The sequence below is a fragment of the Notamacropus eugenii genome, chromosome 6, assembly GCF_028372415.1.
Source record: "Notamacropus eugenii isolate mMacEug1 chromosome 6, mMacEug1.pri_v2, whole genome shotgun sequence".
Lineage (NCBI taxonomy): Eukaryota > Metazoa > Chordata > Mammalia > Diprotodontia > Macropodidae > Notamacropus > Notamacropus eugenii.
The window spans coordinates 92979619-93000502 of record NC_092877.1 but is presented as its reverse complement, the minus strand read 5'-3'; the positions used below and the strand labels follow the sequence as shown (position 1 = coordinate 93000502).

The 20884-nt window shown below is 34.5% G+C and overlaps 1 protein-coding gene across 1 annotated transcript in view; it reads left to right on the top strand.

The window, feature by feature from the left end:
• The first annotated feature begins 4568 nt into the window (after window positions 1-4568).
• The window catches only part of TMEM156 (transmembrane protein 156), a 57881-nt gene continuing 41565 nt past the window's right edge, over window positions 4569-20884 (top strand). Inside the window, exon 1 of the mRNA XM_072620494.1 lies at window positions 4569-4710. Coding sequence (XP_072476595.1) covers window positions 4611-4710 — 100 coding nt within the window. The 5' untranslated portion in view covers window positions 4569-4610. The remainder of the gene's footprint in view (window positions 4711-20884) is intronic.

Genomic DNA, 20884 nt, shown 5'->3' with positions numbered 1-20884 from the left:
CACCTAGGGTTAGAGAAAATGATCTAGATAAGGATCTAACAAAGGGGACTGAGAAGGAGGGGCCTATTAGGAGAACCAAGAGAGAGAAGTTTCTTGAATACCTAAAGAGAAGAGAATAAATACCAAAGTGGACAGTGTGATCCATAATGCCAAAGGCTGCAGAAAGGTCAGGGAGAGTAAGAAATGAGAAAGGGTTATTGGATTTGGCAATTAAGAAGTCATTGGTTACTTTGAAGACAGTAGTTTTGGTGGAATGATGAGATTGGAAGCTGGTTTATAAGGGGTTAAGAAATGAGTAATAGGAGAGAAAATGGAGATCCCCATTGTAGATGAACTTTTCAAGGAGTTTAGTCACAAAGAGTATAAGATACACAGGACAATAGTTAGTGGAGATAAAAGGATTAAGTGAGAGTTTTTGAGGATGGTTGAGACATGGACATGTTTGTACATAATCTCCAATAGAGGGGATGAGAGAGGGGAGATATATTGGAGGAGATGGGATGAAATAGGATCATTTGAGCAGGTGTAATGGGAGTTAAAAATCTTCCCCACTCGTTAATAGGCCACAGGTGGGGGCTACTAAGGGAAGCTTGATTAGGGGAGACTTGTTTTACATGAAGGCCCACACTTTTTGTTGATTGTTAATGAGGCACTGGGTCAAGAGGGTTTGTGCCCTCCAGCTCTGAAAAGTGTTTATATACTCTGAGGTAAGGTTTTACTTTGGGGCTAAAATCATTGGAAGAGTGTTTGTGTGATTAGTCCAGACTAGACTCTGGGTAGCTGTTAAGGAGCTCCCAGCTTTGAAAACCAAGACGTTGGTGCTCCTCTCTCTGGTAACAATGTATGTATTGTTTATGGTCAGACAGTTGGAAGCCTTGTCTGTTGGTCTTTTTGTTTGTAATTTCTGTTTGTATTTTCTCTGAACTTCGGGGTGCTGCCTTTTTACCTTAACTAAATGAATAATATATGTGCTTGATCAAAGTAAGATTGTTTACCCTTTTAAGGTTGCTTTCCTTAGAAAAACAGATCTAAAAACCTATGCAGCAGGCTCTCTTGTGTATGCTGGAGTGCTTGCTGTTACACCAGGTACAGGTGTTATCCTTAATAAGGAGTAAGACCATTTCATCATGTAAGACAGGGGTGAAGGAGGAAATAATAGCAAAAGGTATATGAGTAATATGAGATAAAGAGGGGAGAAGAGGGAACTCATGGTGAAAGGCCTCAATTTTTTTTCATAAAACATGAAGCAAAGTTCTCACCTGAGAGTTTAGGGGAAGAGTGAGCCATAGAAGGTGTGACAAGGGATGAAAAAGTTTGGGAGAGTTGCTATGGAGGGTGGAATAGTGAGTTGATAAGGGAGGCACAGTAGTAGACTCAGTCAGATTAGTTACATGATTTTCTCTACCTTCCTTCAGCAGCATGTATGTAGGAGTAATGATGGCAGATGGTGGGAGTGATTCAAGGCTGAGGCTTATCAGGGGACCATCAGTAAATGAAAAAGTGGCTAGGGACTTAAGAGAAAAAGTGTAGATTTGAATTGGTTCATGAAAGAGTCAAGATGGAAAAAAAGAGGAGAGAATGACTAGTGATGGGGAGATGACCCGGGAGAGAATTGAAGGGTCAAAGAATTGGAGGTCACAATGTGGACAAAGAGAGTAGGGTTTGGTAAGGAAAGGCAGAGGGACAGGTGAAAAGTCAATAGTCAGATAAGGAGATTTTGGAGTTCTTGAACAAGATGGTGGTATATTTGTGCATGATGGCAAGATCAAAGATATGACCATCTTTATGTGTGACAGAGGTGGGCTAAAGGAGAAGGTCATGGGAAATGACTATGTTGAGGAACTGAGTGGTTAAGGTTTTTGAAGGAGAGTCAATATGTTTATTGAAATCTCCAAGTAGGAGGGCAGGAGTTGGAGAGGAGAGAAAAATGTGAACCAGCTACCAATCTTGTTGAAGACCTGGATATCTGTAAACAACAGCTATCAGGATTTTGATCAGGTAGTAGAGATGAACAGCATGAACCTCAAAAGAGGAAAGGTTGCTGAGTGATGGTGGTAGGGAGAGAACCTGGAAGTGGCAATGGGGAGCAAAGAATGTTCTAGATCCCTCACCTCAACTAATGAATGAAGGTATCTAGTATCCAGGTGACCTGGTTGGTTGTGTTATCAGCAGGAGCCAAGTTTTAGTAATACGTAGAAGATGGAAGGAATGGGGGAGGGAAAAAAGTTAACTTCATGTTTTACAAATCAGAAGCTTGTGACTTTACTCAGTGTAAGTCAGTTGTAGTTGGACCTGATGAACGCTAGATGAACTTATAAAATTAAAGACCCTGGAGACCTGGGACCAGGAACTTTAGCAAAGTTTGAAGTTCTTAAAATAGCTTACAAAAAAAGTAACTAATAAATTCCAGAGCCTGTAATTATGTGACTATTTTTATTTCACAAGATTAAAGGCCAAGAGCTGCGTATTGATAAAACATACATGACAATATGCAAATTTTAGGACTTAATAGAAGACTTGTTCCTTTGGGGCAGGAGTACTTAACTTCTGTATCATGGACCCTTTTGGTAGGCTGATAAAGCTGTTTTAATCCTTTCTCAGAATAATATTTTTAAATACATGAAGTAAATTACATAGGATAACAAAGGAAAACAATTGATATATAGTTATAATTATTTTATAACCCAAGTTCATAGACCCCAGGATAGGAACCCCCATTTGGAGTCAAATATATAATTAGTCTCGTTAAAACAAGAGGATATTAATTTGCTTTTGTTAATGCTACTGTGAGGATTTAAATACACTAGCAGCCAATGTGAAAGCAACTTTGTGATTTCTTTTCCTCAAATTCTAGTTACCCAGCTTTGGTTCCATTTTTTGTTTATGTTCTTAGTCCCCTTCTGGAGCTCTGCTAGTGACGTTACTGCCATATTAGTGGGGACAAACTTTTTCGAAGTTTCAAATGTTTGCGAGCAAAGAGTAAAATAATCGGCTTTTCCTCACAGTCCTTTCTCCAGCACTTGCTGCTGGACCTTGCCTCTACTTTGTCCAAGGCCCCTAGTAGCCTTACCATCATTACAGAGAGAAATTCCCACAGCTCGCTTTCTTCTTTAACCCCCACACCTCCAATATAATGTTAATAGTTAACACTATAGCTTTTTGAGGCTTGTACAGTGCTTTGGATATATCTCATTTGATTCTCAGAACAACCCCATTAGGTATTATAGGTTGGGATTTTTTCTTCCATTTTATAGATAAGGAAACTGAGGTGCAGAGAGGCTGAGAAATTTTACCCATGGTCACATGACTAATAAGGGTGAGGGGCATAATTTGAGCCAGTGTTTCCTGACTCCAGATCTAGTATTCCCTCACTATACTGCACTGCATCCCTCTATCATTGATTCTGGGCCCCTTAGTCTCCTAACTCTTTATTTCTCAAAAAAAATTGCTGCCAACTCCCAGTCCATGTGCTTCATTCCAGTAGAAAAATCTTCTTCTCCTCAATCACCCTCCATGGGCTGTTGTTTTATTCAGTCATTTTTTCAGTTGGCTCCGATTCTTCAGGACTCCATCTAGCAAAGAAGCTGGAGTGGTTTGCCATTTCCTCCTCTAGCTCATTTTATAGATGAGGAAACTGAGGCAAATTGGGTTAAGGGATATGCCCAAGGTCAGACAGCTAGTAAGTGTGTGAGGTCAGATTTGAACTCAGGAAGATGAGTCTTCTTGACTCTAGGTCTGGCATTCTATCCACTGCACCACCTCTCTGCCCTACATGAACAGAGAGGAAAAAAAAATATTGCTACCTTTTAGCCAGAAATGAAAAAGAAAGAAAATCAAATTCCCCAAAGAATCAAAATCGCTACACTAAAATAATATAAGGTACTACATGATATATGTTTCCTAAGTCAGTATATTTGTTTTTACATATGTGTTATTGACCATACATTTTCCCTGCATTCTTGTCTATAGTCCATGAAGTATGTATATGATTTCACTGTGGTTGTTATAATGAAAGATCTATCTTGAAATGAAACAGAAAATGTGGACTGTGTGATGATAACTACAACATTTACAGGAATAATGGAATCCTAATGGTATCTCATCCTAATCCTACTGCTACCATGTATACTTTGGCAAAATAGCACTAAAATTCTGCTTGCCTCTTGAGTTTTCCCTTCTAGTGAAGTACCACCCTGTTTACTAGCTTCTGAATGTACTATTTCCTGGATCCATGCTTCCTGGGACATTTACATGCATGCATTACTTTCTCTTTGGCAGCTGGAGAGTGGAATTATATTTCTCTACACAAATTGATAAACATGAACAAACATCTACAAAACAAGACAGGAACAAAACCCCTTGCCTATGTATTTATTTAAATTTCACTTTTAGAAGATGTCTTGAAAATGCTTATTAGAGAATATTTTCTTAATGGAAAAGCTACCCAGAAAAAATGAAGTCTCTCTTCAGACTTCTTTGCAACAACAATAAAAAAGTCTTACCCCAAAAGGAAGTCTGAAGTATGTTGCACTAACGTAATATACCACAAAAATGAAACAAACCAGGAAGAAACACACCACCACTGCACTAGACGTGAGTTATTTCATGCCATGTGCTTCAATATGACAAAACCGGCTCTTCTCAGGTTATTAGTGGTGATAATGATCATGTTCATTTTAATTTTGCCAGATTATTTCAAGACATCCAAAGGTGAGTAATCAATTGTAATAAATGACTTTCCTTTTCTTGATACCAGGTAATGGAAAAAGTCTTTTTTTTATCTTTATGTTGCTTCTAAAAAATAGTTATGCCAGACGTGTGCTAACAAAATGACATAAAGTTACAATTGATATATTAGGTAATAGACATAAAATGCTTTGCAAACCCCAAGTATTATATAAATGTTAGCAATATAGTATAGTAACCTTAATATTATGGATGAATTATGTATTACATGATATGCACGAAAATTAAAAAAGGAAGTTTAAAACACATTTTCTAGTTTGTGAAAGAAAGTTCATAGGAATCCTTTCCCACTTCTTTTTGTGCTTTAAGAGCTAGTTTTGTGTTATTGGATTATGATGTTTATATAAAAACCTTTATTGAATGGAAAATGTTTTTGAACTTTCCATCCTCGCAATAAAAGGCTGCATACAGCACTATTCTCACTGAGTTCAACATACATTCACTAGATACCCACTGTGCAAATCACATATAAATAATTTGTTGTTTTAGATTTTTGAGAAAAGTTACATTATATATGTATTTTGGAAATGCTACTAAGATAATGTACACATTTGGCTTTAATAAAAATTTTATTTAATATGAAAGAGAAACAGAACAAATAAAAAATCTGGATACAAAAAAGAATTGCAATATTATGATAATTTAAAAGTCCTAGATTGAGATCAAATCAATAGATATGAAATTAAAACTCTTTTTTAATGTGTTAGCAAAAAAAAAAAGATCTCCTGAAGATTAGTAATTTCTTAACATTTATTGCAAGATAAGACTTCAAGAAAAGAATGATTCTTTGTTACCTGAATACATTTGATTAATGCCCACAGGGAGTGTAAATAAATTCCAAGCATACACTGTAACATTTTCAGTTGTGTCTGCATATTTCCAAAGTCACCAAATAAGAGATGAGATTGATCATATGGATGCTTTTCTATATATATCCCCCTACATGAATAAATGAACCTTTCAGTTTTCGTTGGATTATTTGCAGTTGTGTTGACAGAGTATGAGATTGATCGAAGTATGTATTTTAATACTATTCAAAGACTGAGATATGATATGATATAATATGTATAATGAAAAGATGAATAACTTATTTCAGTTGTGAAATATTGTGAGCAGGATGGTAAAATATGAACAAGTTGACTTTATACATCAAGATTAAGGCATGATATTATTCATAGATCATAGAATTTAGAACCTAAAAATATAAGTGAATATCTAGTACATTTACAAATAATAACTGACATTTATACAGTTATTTAAAGTGTGCAAAAACACTTTCTGTCCATTATCTAATTTGAACCTCACAACAGTCTTGTGAGATGAGTACTACAGTACTACTGTTTCCACTTTATAAATGGGGAAACTGAGGCTTATATTTTAAGTGACTTGCTAATAGTCACATGAGGGTAAAGTCAGAGGTAGGCTTTGAATCCAGATCTTCCTGACTCTAAGTCCAATTCTCTATTTACTGCTGAGAAAGTTTAAGTACTTGCTGAGCATTACACATTAAATATCAAAGCTAGGATTTAAATCCAAGTCCTCTCCCAAAGAAGTCTGTCTAATCTCTATGAAAATTTCATGGAAATCCTTTGAGCCCTAATGTTTATGGCGGAAAGAATGTTTGGGATTCAGGAGAATAGGCTTAAAGAATTTAATGAACTCTTTGTCAGTTTAGCATAATATTTTGATTAGATTTTTCTCTGAGTCACTGATAAGAGTGGTGCAAAAAAAAAAATAGTGTCATGTAAATGTAAACTCCTTGAGGGCAGGCACCATTTTGTTTTAATCTTTATATTCCTAGCCCCCAGCACAATGTCTGGCACATAGTAGTTGTTAAATAAATACTTGATGAATTGAATTGAACGTGTAATTATGTTGCTATTTTGGTTACTCATCTACACTTTGGCATAATATGTGGATTCAGTTATCCATTTATTAAAAAAATGAACAACTTTTCTCTTTGCTTCTGGCTGTATATTTTTTATTTCTATGAGACAAGGGTTAAATGGAATACTTGACAAAAATCAATTCTGTCAAAGCATTCTTTGTGACATAGAAAAGCCAAGATGAAGAGCATAATTTCCAACCATGTTTACCCTGAAGCACCATAGGATATACACTTTGACTTCTAATTAGTTTCTATGGTAAACATTTTTCTTACTCCCAAACCACTAACTAGAAAAATACTAGATTATAGTATAATATGTCATGGAAATTATTATGAAATATGTGATAACCCAGTACAATTCTGTTTTTTTTTAAGTTTTGCTATTTCTTTTTCAATTATTTTGTATTTTATTCTTCCCCAATTACATGTAAAACCAGTTTTCAACACTTATTTTTAAAAATTTGAGTTTCAAATTCTCTCTCCCTTCTCATTAAAGAGGCAAGCAATTTGATATAGGTTATACATGCTGTATATGTATACACACACACATATAGTCATGTGAAACATTTTCATATTAGTCATGCTATAAAAGAAAACATAGACCAAAAAAACCTAATCCAACATAAAGAAAGTTAAAAACAAATTTTACTTCACTCTGTATTCAGTTCTTTCTCTGGGGATGGATTGCATTTTTTGTCATAAGTCCTTCTGAGTTGTCTTGGATCACTGTATTACTGAAAATAGCTAAGTCATTCACTGTTGAGTATCTAACATTATTGCTGTTACTGTATACAAAATTCTTCTGATTCTACTCATTGCATTTTGCATCAGTTCATGTAAGTCTTTCCAAGTTTTTCTGAGAGTATCTTGCTCATCATTTCTTATATCACAATAGTATTTCATCATAATCATATACCACAACTTATTCAGCCATTCCCTCAATTTCTAATTCTTTGCCACCAGAAAAGAGCTGCTACAAATATTCTTGTACACATAGATCCTTTTCCTTATTTAAAAAAAAAATCTCTTGGGACATCTTTGGGATACAGACCTAGATATAGTTCAAAAGTTATTCATGGTTTTGTAGACCTTTGGGCATAGTTCCAAATTGCTTTACAGTGTGGCTGAATCAGTTCACAATTCTGCCACCAGTGCATTAGTGTCTCAATTTTCCCACATCCCCTCCAACACTTACTATTTACCTTTTCTGTGCTATTAGCCAATCTAACAGGTGGAAGGTAATTCCTCAAAATTGTTTTAAGTTGCATTTCTTTAATCAATAGTAATTTAGAGCATTTTTTCATACGGCTATAAATAGGTTTGATTACATCATCTAAAAATTGACTTCATATCTTTTAATCATTTATCAATTAGGGAATGACTTATTTTTTAAAAATTTGATTCATTTCTCTATGTATTTAAGAAATGAGGCCTTTATGAGACAAATTTGCTTCAGAAATTTTTTCATAGTTATGATTGCTGATTGTGTTTCCCTCCATCCTATTTCCCACCCCACCCCCATTTATTCTATTCTCTCTCTCCTTTCACTCTATCCCTCCTCAAAAGTGTTTTGCTTCTAACTGCCACCTACCTCAATCTACCTTCCCTTTTATCACCATCCCCCACATCTTATCTTAGGCCCTTCTCATCTTCCTTTCCTATAGGATAACAGTTGAATGTGTATGTTATTCCTTCTTTGAGACAATTCTGATGAGAGTAAGGTTCAAGCATTCCCCACACTTCCTCCATCTTTCCCTCCACTGTAAAAGCTCTCTTTTACCTATCTTATGTGACATAATTTACCCTATTCTACCTCTCCCTTTGCCTTTCTCCTAGTGCATTCCTCTTTCTCCCCCTCCTTAATTTTATTTTTAAGCTATCATCCTATCATATTCAATCCACAACTGTACCCTCTTTCTGCATATACTCCTTTTAGTTGCTCTGATAATGAAAATGTTCTTAGGAGTTCTAAATATCATCTTCCCATGTAGGATACAAATAGTTTAACCTTATTAAGTCCTTTATGATTTCTCTTTCCTGTTTACCTTTTTATGTTTCTCTTGAGTCTTGTATTTGAAAGTCAAATTTTCTATTCAACTCTGCTTTTTTCATTAGGAATTCTTGAAAGTCCTCTATTTCATTGAATGTCTATTTTTTACACTGAAGGATTGTGCTCAGTTTTTTGGGTAAGTGATTTTTGGTTGTAAACCTAGCTCCTTTGCCCTCCAGAATATCACATTCTAAGCCCTCTGATCCTTTAATATAGAAGCTATTAAATCTTGTTTTATCCTGACTGTGGCTCTCTGACTGCTTGCAACATTTTCTCCTTGACCTGGGAGCTCTGGAATTTGGCTATAATATTCCTGGGAGTTTTCATTTAGGCATCTCTTTCAGGAGGTGATTGGTAAGTTCTGTCAATTTCTATTTTACTGTCTGGTTCAAGAATATCAGGGCAGTTTTCCTTGATAATTTCTTGAAAAATTATATCTAGGCTCTTTTTTTGATTATGGCTTTCAGATAGTTCTGTACTTCTTTTGTTAAATCTCTTTGATTTATTTTCCAGGTCAGTTGTTTTACCAATTAGATATTCTATAACATCTTCTATTTTTTCATTCTTTTGCTTTTGTTTTATTGTTTATTGATTCCTCATACTTCCAGTTGCTTGATTCTAATTTTTGAGATTTTTTTTCTTTAGTGAGCTTTTGTATCTCCTTTTCCATTTGGATAATTCTACTTTTTAAGGAGTTATTTTCTTTAGTAAATTTTTGTTTCTCTTTTTCTATGTGGCCAATTCTGCTTTTCAAAGCATTGTTCTTCTCCTTGAATTTTTGCTTTTAACTTCAAAAGACAACTGTCAATGTTTGAACAATGCCCACCTCCCTATAGCAGCTGATCTGCTTACAGGCTGGTAGAGGAAGTTATTTATTCAGTTTTGAAGAAAATATTCTCTTAAAAGTGTATCTGTATTTCATGAAAGTTCACAAACCAAGGGCAATAGTTTCACTTTCAGTTCATGAATGGCATTGATAAATGATAGCACAGACAGTATCCCAGAACAAGGTTTGTCCATTTACTTCAATTTCTTTATGAACTTTTAAGAGTAAAATTGAAATATTGAGTTAGGCTTGTCAGTTTCCCACTTCACACCCTTTCATAAAATGGGACTGTAACAATCAGTGAAATGGAAGAAAACAGTAAGAAAGGACTCAGAATATTCCCAAATGACTAATCCTTTTATATTTCAGTACTAATTTGTTATACTTCTTAACATCTAATTATCTATACCCTGTAGAGAATATGTCAGCAGTAATGATAGCTCATTAAATAGTTTAGACAATAGAATGTATTTAATGGTCTGAATGATTTTCTGAACCTCCCACAGAAGAGCCATCCTCCCTTTCTCACTAATAGTTTTAGCCTCATTATTTTATTTGTCAGTCCTCATTATCTTATTAATATTAGGCATCTAGGTGGCACAGTGGATAGAACTCTGGATTTGGGGTCTGGGAAAACCTGAATTCAAATGTAGCCTCAGACAATTACAATTTGATTACTCTTGATTACTATTCATGTTGCCCTGAGTAAGTTGCTTAACCCTGTTTATTTCATTTTCCTCACCTGTAAATGAGCATAATAGTAACAGCTACCTCCCAGAGTTATTATGAGGATAAAATCAGATAATATTTGTAATACACTTTGCAAACTTAAAGTTACCTTTACAAGCTAGGTATTCATATTATTAATAAATCCCAATAATGTTTGAGCTTCTGATGTCATAACTAGTTGAATTAACTGATGTAGGATAATATTTTTTAAATTGAATATTGTATGAAAAATTAGAAAATAAGTCTCAGATAATGCCAAAATGGGATTAACTTTGCAATAAGAACATTTTTTATATTTCCCAACTAGCTGTGCTTTAAGATCATTGCATTATGCGACAGAGGATATTTCTAAACGTGTTACAAAACAAAGAAACAAAAAATGATCTTGCCAAAGACTGCTATATGGAATGCATTTTTAACAGCCTCAGGACCATAGACCATATCCTCTCACCCAGATGGCAGCAGAGACAACTATTGCTTGTGATAATTTTTTAAAATAACTGCTTCTCTGAAGCTATAGAGGAGTGCCCAAAATGTGATTTGGAAGGCCCAATTGAGGAGGAAAAACTACTTACTTTAAAACAACATCACTCTACTAAGCCTGATACCTTGTCATATTGCCTACCTTTGCAAAATGATGACTAGAATTTAAAAATTCATGTGTGCAAAAAGGGGAAAGAAAGCACAGATCTCTGAAACTCATCTCTATGAATATTTTTGGACCTTGAAGTCTCATCACAAACCTATGGCTTATGGAAAATGTCTGTTGGATGAAATCCAACTGCTATAGAACTTGTTTCCTAAACCATTTGGTTGTTTCCTTACCCATATATAATTCTCTCAACACTAGCCCTGCAAATTCTTTCTCTTTTTAGGGATTTTATGGTTCCTACAATATTTTACTTCCCTTTTTTTAAAACAGTATGTACATTTCCCCTCTTCATGCCCCCTACTTGTCTTTGAAATACTGGCACATCCAGTTAGAAGTTTCCAAATATCAGTCTGCTGGCATACATTTAAACTGCTTTTCCTTTATGTTCTGCTTATAAACCTCTCTCTCCTCAGGACTCCTAGGCTTCCAATCTGGTTTATGGCGTTGATGCATTTATCATCCACTCTCTGTGGGATATTGCTTTCTTTTTCACATAGTGCTACCCTGGGAGGTTTCACCTAGTGGAGAGACAGAAAATCAAACTATGAAGACACAAGTTTGAGCTTTTGCCTTTGGATTTGGAATGAAGACTTGCTTTGGAGCCCACTGCTAATTATTTGCTAGGCTGACCAGGTGTGGTCTGAATGAGTCAAACTTGTAAGTGCTGCTTGATTAGCACAATGAATTTGTGGCCAAATGGAAATACATTCAAATCAACACCTGTGAAAATCAGTAACTAAATAGTGGAGTTACTATATAATTTAGACAGTTCCGGCTCCAATTGCCAAATTACTGCCTTGTGCAATAAATGCCCATAAAGATAAAAGATGTTTCAAAAATTTTCCCTAACAGAAATAGTCAAAAATTCTCACTAATGGTAATAGCCATAGTGAGACTTCTCAATTCTCTCTAAAACACCATTTAATCCCTCAGTCAGTATTGAACTCTCACCTTTGAAACACATAATTCTTTTTTTTCAAGAAATCGTGCATGGTTCCTGACATATGCATAAGAGACACTGAGTTGGCAAGTTTTGCTATATTGAATCACATGCTTTTTAAGGTCAACAAACAATAAAAGTACTGAGGTAATGCTTGGCACATACTAAACCCTTAATAAACTCTTACTAATTGACTGACAGCATGTTATCATTAGGGTGTGAAACAGGAAATATGCTTATTTATTTTTAAAGGAAAACATTTAATATTTAATAATAAAGTACATTCTACAGAACACCAATAGTTTTTCACATACGGAGTTTCTTTTTAGGTAAAGATTCATTGAATATATAATTTTATATTAGTTTTATGTTAGTTACAAAGGACATTATTTTCAGTAATTAAGCTAAAGAAACTAAGATTTAATTAGTTAACATATTAGATATTTGCAATTTAATTCTTATTATTTATTTATCTAAATTTGATTAATTTAAAAATTACCAATCAAATATAAACTCTGAAAGTGAGACAAAATAGCAAATTTTTTGAAATGGAATATGGTGGGGAAACACTTGGCACACCTTGGACTCTTGCCTTTGCACCTTAGAAATTAAGCAGCACATGTCAGGAAACTGGCCCAGAGAAGTGACATGACTTAACCAAGGTCACAGTATACTTGGTCTATTTTTATCATGATTATAGTTTCCCATTATGAAATCAAATATGAAATATTAAGTGGAAAAATAGAATGATTTGATGAGAGTGATGAAAAATAAAAACAAAATTAGTATCTCTTTATAAAGTACTTATATTTACTGCTTGTTAAAAATACAAACAATAAATTTTAAAGAAGACTAGAAAGTCTAGATTTGTGTATAAACTGGACAAAAAAACATCTAGAGCTTATATTAGAGCATAAACTAAAAAAGACTCAACAACTTGATGTTTTTATAAGTATAAGGCTAGTAGCCATAAATGGGAATATATATTGTAAGAAATGCAAAGTAATCTCTTCCACTGGATTCAACATTGCCTAAACCTTTAAAAAAGCTGTATTGTCCAATCTGAGCATGCGAGATAAGGTGTGGCATACACAAGGGCAGAAGCAAGAGCCCTTGAATCAGTTCTTTTCCTGCAGCTGAGTCACCTCGATAAGGCTTATGAATACATTGAAAAAGAGGTCACTTACCCCATAGCAGTTAGCACTGCTGTGCTGGGATTCCCAAAAGGCATATAAGATTGTACCTCTTGATTATTCATGCTAACAAGGTTGAACAGAAGGATGGATACTGCACAATTGTAGATAATGAAAAATCTTTTATATTTGGAGGACAAGTTAGTACTTACATTGTACTAATAATCTTACAATTGCATGGTGCCTTACCATTTTCTGTTTTTATTTTTCCCTAGTTACATGTGAAGACAATTTTTAACTGATAATTTTTAACAATTTTTAAAACTTTGAGTTCCAAATTTTCTCCCTTCTTTTTTTCCCTCAAACCCCTCATCACTGAGAAGGCAAGCAATTTGATATAGGTTATACATGTGTAGTCACATGTACAAAACACATCCATCATAGTCATGTTGTGAAAGAAAATACAGACAAAAAAACAACTCGAGAAAAATAAAGTTTAAAAAAGTATGCTTCAATGTGTGTTCAGATACCATCAGTTCTTTCTCTGGAGATGGATAGCATATTTTATCGTAAGTCCTTCGGAGTTGCCTTAGATCACTGTCCTGCTAAGAATAACTAAGAAGTCATTCACAGCTGATCATCTTACAATATTGCTATTACTTTGTACACAGTACATTTCACTTTGCATCAGTCCGTGTAAATCTTTCCAGGTCTTTCTGAGAGCATCATGCTCATCATTTCTTATAGTACAATAGTATTCCATCTTAATCACATACCACAACTTATTTAGCCATTCCCCAGTTGATGGCCATACCCTCAGTTTATAATTCTCTGCCCCCAGAAATGAGCTGCTATAAACATTTTGGTACATATAGGGCCTTTTCCTTTTTTTTTTTCTATCTCTTTTGGGATACAGATTTAGTAATAGTATTGCTAGGTCAAAGGTTATGTGTGGTTTAATAGCTTTGTGGGCATAGTTCCAAATTGCTTTATAGAATGATTAAATCAGTTCACAATTCCACCAATAATACATTAATGCCTCATATTTCCCACATCCCCTCCAACATTTGTCATTTACTGTCCTATTTTTCTGTCCTATTAGCCAATCTAACAAGTGGGACGTAGTACGTCAGAATTGTCTTAATTTGCATTTCTTCAATCAGTGGTGAGTTAGAATATTTTTTCATATGGCTACAGATAGTTTTGATTACTTCATCTGAAAATTGATCATATCTTCAAAATTTTTTTCACGGTTACTATTGCTAATTGTATTTTGTGCCATCCTATCCTCCCACTTATCATATTCTCTCTCTCCTTTCACCCTGTCCCTCCTCAAAAGTGTTTTGCTTCCGACTACCCCCTCCCCCAATCAGTTCTCCCTTCTATCGTGTCCCCCTTCTCTTGTCCCTTTCCCCTACTAATTTCCTGTAGAGTACGATAGATTTCTATACCCAATTGTGTGTGCGTGTTATTCCTTCTTTGAGCCAGTTCTGAGGAGTAAGATTCACTCACTCTCCCTCACCTCTTCCCTCTTCCCCTCCATTGTAAAAATTTTTTCTTCCCTCTTTTATGTGAGGTAATTTATCCCATTCTACCTATCCATTTCTCATTCTCCCAGTACATTCACCTGTCTCACCCCTTAATTATATATTTTAGATATCATCCCTTCACATTCAGCTCACATCTGTATGCTTGCATCTATATACTCCTTCCAACTAACCTAATAATGAGAACAGTCTTATGAGTTATAAGTATCATCTTCCTACAAATGTAAATAATTTAACCTTATTAAGTGCTTTATGATTTCCCTTTCCTATTTACCTTTTTTATAATTCTCTTGAATTTTGTATTTGAAAGTAAAATTTTCCATTCAGGCCTATTTTTATTTTCATTAAGAATACTTGAAATTACTCTATTTCTTTGAATGTCAATTTTTTTCCCTCATGGATTGTACTCAGTTTTGCTGGATAAGTGATTCTTGGTTGTAATCCCAGCTCCTTTGCCCTCTAGAATATCATATTCCAAGTCCTCTGATCCTTTAATGTAGAAGCTGCTAAGTCTTGTGTTATACTGAATATGGCTCCACAATACTTAAATTATTTCTTTCTGGCTGCTTGAAATATTTTTTCCTTGTCCTGGGAACTCTGGAATGTGGCTCTAATATTCCTGGCACTTTTTCTTTCAGGGTCTCTCTCAAGAAGTGATTGGTGGATTTTTTTTTCCAATTTCCATTTTACCCTCTGGTTCAAGAATGTCAGGGCAGTTTTCCTTGAAAATTTCTTAAAAGATTATGTCTACACTTTTTTTTTAAAATCATGGCTTTCAGGTAGTCCAATGATTTTTAAATGATGTATCCTGGATCTATTTTCCAAGTCTGTTGTTTTTCCAAAGAGTTATTTCACATTGCCTTCTGTTTTTTTCATTCTTTTATTTTTGCTTTATTGTTTCTTGACTTCTCATAAAGTCATTAGCTTTCATTTTCTACATTCTAATTTTTTTATTTTTATTTTTTTATTTTTATTTTATTTTATTTTATTTTTTTATATTTTTTATTTTTATTTTTTATTTTTATTTTTTTAATGTTTAACAATCACTGCCATACAATTGAGATTTTATCCCCCCCCTGCTACCCCCCACTTCCCCCCTCCCTCCCCACGACTGCATAAAATTCTGTATAGGTTCTATATATACTTTCCTATTGAGTACATTTTCACTATAGTCATGCTATGTAGTCAGACTAAAACAAATGAAAGAGATCATATAACAAATCAAAGCATGATACACAAAAACTTACACATACACAAACATGATCTGCTACATTTTGTGAATGACTTCCATATTTCTTTCTCTGAGTGTGAAAGGCATTTTGCCTTGAGAACCACCATTGGGATTTTTTTTTTTAAGAAGTTCTTGCGTTATTATGAAATTCCAAGTCTACCAGAAAAAACTCTCGCACACTGTGGTCGTTGCTGTGCACAAAATTCTCCTTGTTCTGCTCCTTTCACTCAGCATCAGGTCATATAAGTCCTTCCAGGCCTCTCTGAAGTCTTCTTGTTCATCATTTCTTATGGTATAATAGTACTCCATTACATTCATATACCATAATTTATTCAGCCATTCCCCAATTGATGGACATCCCCTTGACTTCCAGTTTTTGGCAACTACAAAAAGTGCTGCTATAAATATTTTTGTACATGTGGGACTCTTTCCCATTTTTGTGATCTCTTGGGGATACAGTCCTAGTAGCGATATTGCTGGGTCAAAGGGTATGCACATTTTTGTAGCCCTTTGGGCATAGTTCCAAATTGCTCTCCAGAATGGTTGGATGCGCTCGCAGCTCCACCAACAATGAATTAGTGTTCCAACTCTCCCACATCCTCTCCAGCATTTATCATTTTCTTGTTCTGTCATGTTTGCCAATCTTATAGGTGTGATGTGGTACCTCAGAGTTGTTTTGATTTGCATCTCTCTAATCAATAGTGATTTAGAGCATTTTTTCATATGATTATAGATAGCTTTAATTTCTTCTTCCTAAAATTGCCTGTTCATATCCTTTGACCATTTATCAATTGGGGAATGACTTGTATGATTATACATTTGAGTCAGTTCTCTATATATTCTAGAAATGAGGCCTTTATCCCTGACCTTAGCTGTAAAAATTCTTTCCCAATTTACTACATCCCTCCGGATTTTGGTTGCATTGGGTTTGGTTGTGCAAAAACTTCTCAGTTTAATGTAATCAAAGTTATCCATTTTGCATTTCATAATGCTTTCTATCTCTCCTTTAGTAAAAAATTCTTCCCTTCTCCATAGATCTGATAAATACACTATTCCTTGCTTCTCCAGTTTATTCATGGTATCAATCTTTATACCTAAATCATGTACTCATTTGGACTTTATTCTTGTGTATGGTGTCAGGTATGGGTCTATGCCTAATTTCCGCCACACTGTTATCCAGTTTTCCCAGCAATTTTTGTTAAACAGTGAGTTCTTATCCCAGAAGCTGGGGTCCTTGGGTTTATTACATTCTAATTTTTAAGGAATTATTTTCTTCAGTGAACTTTTGGACCTCCTTTTCCATTTGACCAGTTCTGATTTTTAAAGCATTCTTCTCCACATTGACTTTTTGGATCTCTTTTACCATCTGGCCTAGTCTATTTTTTAAGATGTTATTTTCTTCAGTATTCTTTTCTGTCTCCTTTATTAATCAATTGATTTATTCTTTGTGATTTTTTTGCATCATTCTCATTTCTCTTCCTAATTTTTCCTCTACCTCTCTTACTTGAAATTCAGAATCCTTTTTGAGCTCTCCTTCGGCCTGAGACCAATTTATATTTTTCTTGGAGGCTTTGGATGTAGGAGCTTTGATTTTGTTTTCTTCTCCTGAGTGTATTTTGATCTTCCTTGTCACCACAGTAACTTTCTATAGTCAGAGATTTTTTCCATTGTCTACTTATTTTCTCAATTTATTACTTACGTTTGACTTTTTTTTGTTAAAGTAGGGCTCTACTTCCAGGGTGAAGGACAAACAGTCCCAAGTTTTAGGAGTTTTATGCAGCTGTTTTTACAGATATTTCTAGGGACCTGTAAGTTTTCATTTCTTCCAAGGTAGTATGATCTAAGAGGAGGTGTTTGCTACTCTCCTGGTTTATTCTCTAGTCTATGAACAGCTCTGGAACTCTGGGGAGGGTTCCCTTCCACCCCTTCACTGTGGCTGCAAGCTCTGCTGTACCAGTGCTCCTCCTTATCCTGGGACTGCCACCCATGACTGTGAACCAGATCTGAGTGTAGGCAAAACAAGAGTCTTGCCTCAACTGTTAGTAAAAAGACCCTTGTAATCCTCTGACAAGTTGTTTGACTCCCTTACCATATGTGAGTTGAGAGTTCCAAAAGCAGTTGCTACTGCTACTGATTCAATCACTCCCAAGGTCTGCTCCTGATTTCCTGGAGATAGGGTTATACTGGTGTGGTCTGCATTGTACTGTGCTCCACTCTCACCCTGGTATGACAGATCCTTCCTGCTGACTTTCTAAGTTGTCTTTGGCATCTATAGTCTGAGAGATCTGGGAACTGCTACTGCTACCAGTGATACAGTCACCTTGAAGCCTACTCTAGGTTTACTAGAGCCCAGTGTGCACTGGCACTAGCCTGTTCTGGAGTGCACTCCTCTCTTTCCCTGGTGCAACAGACCTTTTCTGTCTACCTTTCCAGTTGTCTTGTGCTAGAAATTTGTTTCACTCCATCTTTTTGTGGGTTATGCTGCTCTAGAATTTATTCAGAGACATTTTCTAAAGGTATATGGAGGAGTTTGGGGGAGAGCTCAAGCAAGTCACTGCCTTTTATTCTGCCATCTTGGTTCCATCTCCCTGCCTTACCATTTTCAAAGTGCTTTTATACACATGATCTCATTTGATATTTACAACAACCCTGTGAAGTAGACAGGGAAAATGATAACCTCTCTAATTTATACATGAGGAAACTGAGGCTTAGAAAAGATGTGTCTTTCCCAAGATCATACAAAGCATCACTACCAAGATTTTACCCTGGTACTCCTGACTACCATCCATTGTACTTTTCTCCCACATTGTTCTACTTCTCATTAATTTGGTTGTATCTGATATTTCGCTAGTTATACTCTCAGAGGCTGAAGAGATCTTGGAGGTTTTCTAGTCCACCTTGTAACTAAGTGGGGATTCCCATAAGCCATCTAGAACAAGTGGTCATGTACTTTCTCCTAGAAGAATACCAGATTTATTTTTATAGAATTGTTTTCTAAAGATCTCATTTCCATCTTATATTTGTGAAGTGGGTTTTTAGAACACAAGTGAAGGAAATTACACTTATTCCTAATAAATTTCACATTAGAAATTATATGATTACTTTTTAAACACAACCACAAAGATAATTCTGATCAATGAGCCTCTTCTTATTGCCAAAAAGTCATAAAAGAAGAAGATATATTTTTGCTAAAGATGTTTTGCTACTATCATGGGTAATACTTTGGACAAAGACTACATGAAAGAGTAATTCCTATAGAAATGATGTCCTTCAGATGTTCCTGTTTGTAGATGATCTTATGGTGATTATGAATGTATTATAGGGCCTTCTTAATGAAATCCATGCCAGGAAAAGACAAAGATAAGAAACAAAATGATCAATATCCTTAATGAATATCAACATAAAATATTGAATAAAACATTAACAAATCAGCTAGAGCCACACATTAAAATACGCATTATAGCCAGGCTGGATCTATGCCATGAATGCAAAATTGATTCATTATTAGGAAAACTATAAACATAACAGACTATATAAATATCAAGGATGAATATCGCATGAAAATTTTTTGAGAGGATACAATACCAATTTCTGTCAAAACATTAAAAATATAGGAAGAGGGAATTTTTCCTTACTATAATATATCTACTAGATTTTTGTATCTACTAAAACCAAGAGCTAACTTTGTATGTAATAAAGAAACATTAGAGCTCTTTACAATATGAACAAAGGGCAAAAGTAGGATATCCGTTGTCATCTTTTTTTTATAGTTCTATTAATGCTATCTATAGGAATAAGGCAAAAAGAAACTGAAGTAATAAACATAAACAAGAAGGAGGCAAAATTGTTGCTTTTTACAGATGGCATGATCATTTTCTTAGAGAACATAGAAGATTCAGCTAAAACATTAATTGAAATAATTTCAGCAAAATTGCAGTGTAACATCACATAAATCATCAGTTTTTCCATACATTACCTACAGAACACTTCAGGATAAGATAGAAAGAGAAATTCCATTCAAAATAATTGCAGAGCATATAAGATATTTGAGAGTATACCTGTCAATACACACATAGGAAATACAAAACATACTTTATAACTTTATAGTAATAAGACACCTAAATGATTAGAGATTTTAATCACTTATCACTGGGTTATGACAACAGAATGAAAATGACAATACTACTTAACTAGTTTACTTATTCAATGTCATACCAATCAAACCACCAAAAGATTACTTTATAGAGCTAGAAAAAAAAATAACAAAATTTATCTGGAGGAACAAAAGATCAAGATTCTCAAAGGAAATAATGAAAAAATATTAAGGAGGGAAACTAGCAGCACCAGAGCTTAAACTATGCTACAAATTAGTAATCATCAAAACTATTTTGGTATAAATTAAAAATTGAAAAGCTCATCAATGGAACAAATTAGAAATCCAACATACAAAAGCAAAAGAATCTATTAACTCACTGTTCAATAAACCCAAAGATGCTAATCACTAGAGTAAGGATTTCATCCAACAAAAACTGCTATGAAAATTGGAAAGGAGAATGGAAGAAATAAGGTTTAAATCATGATTTCACACCATATTAATTACTTCCAGATGGATAGATAACCTAGATCTAAAAGGTCTCATCTGAATGAAGAAAATACCTGATACAACTGCAGAGGAAGTGTTTGTAACCAGACAAACGATATAGGATCATAAAAGGTAGAATGAATAACAACTTCAATAACAATTGAAACGTCTTTTGCACAAACAAAACTTAATGTAGTTAAAATTAGAAAGGAAATAGGTACCTGGGAAAAAATCTTTGTAACAAATTTCTCTGATAAAAGTCTGATATTCATGATATAAGAAATTGATTCAAAGATGTAATAATGGTAGCCAAACAACAACATATAAACGGCCAAAGAATATGAATAGATAGTTCTCAAAGAAGAAATTCAAGTTATTAAAAGTCATATGAAATATTCAAAATCACTAATTATCAGAGAACTGCAAATTGAAAATGCATATGAGTTCCTAATTCATACCTATCCAGTTGTCAAAGATTGTCAACAAAAGAAATAATTAAGTGGAGTACGTGCTGTCAATCAATTTAAAAGATTTGCTACAGGTAAGCCACAATATTTATG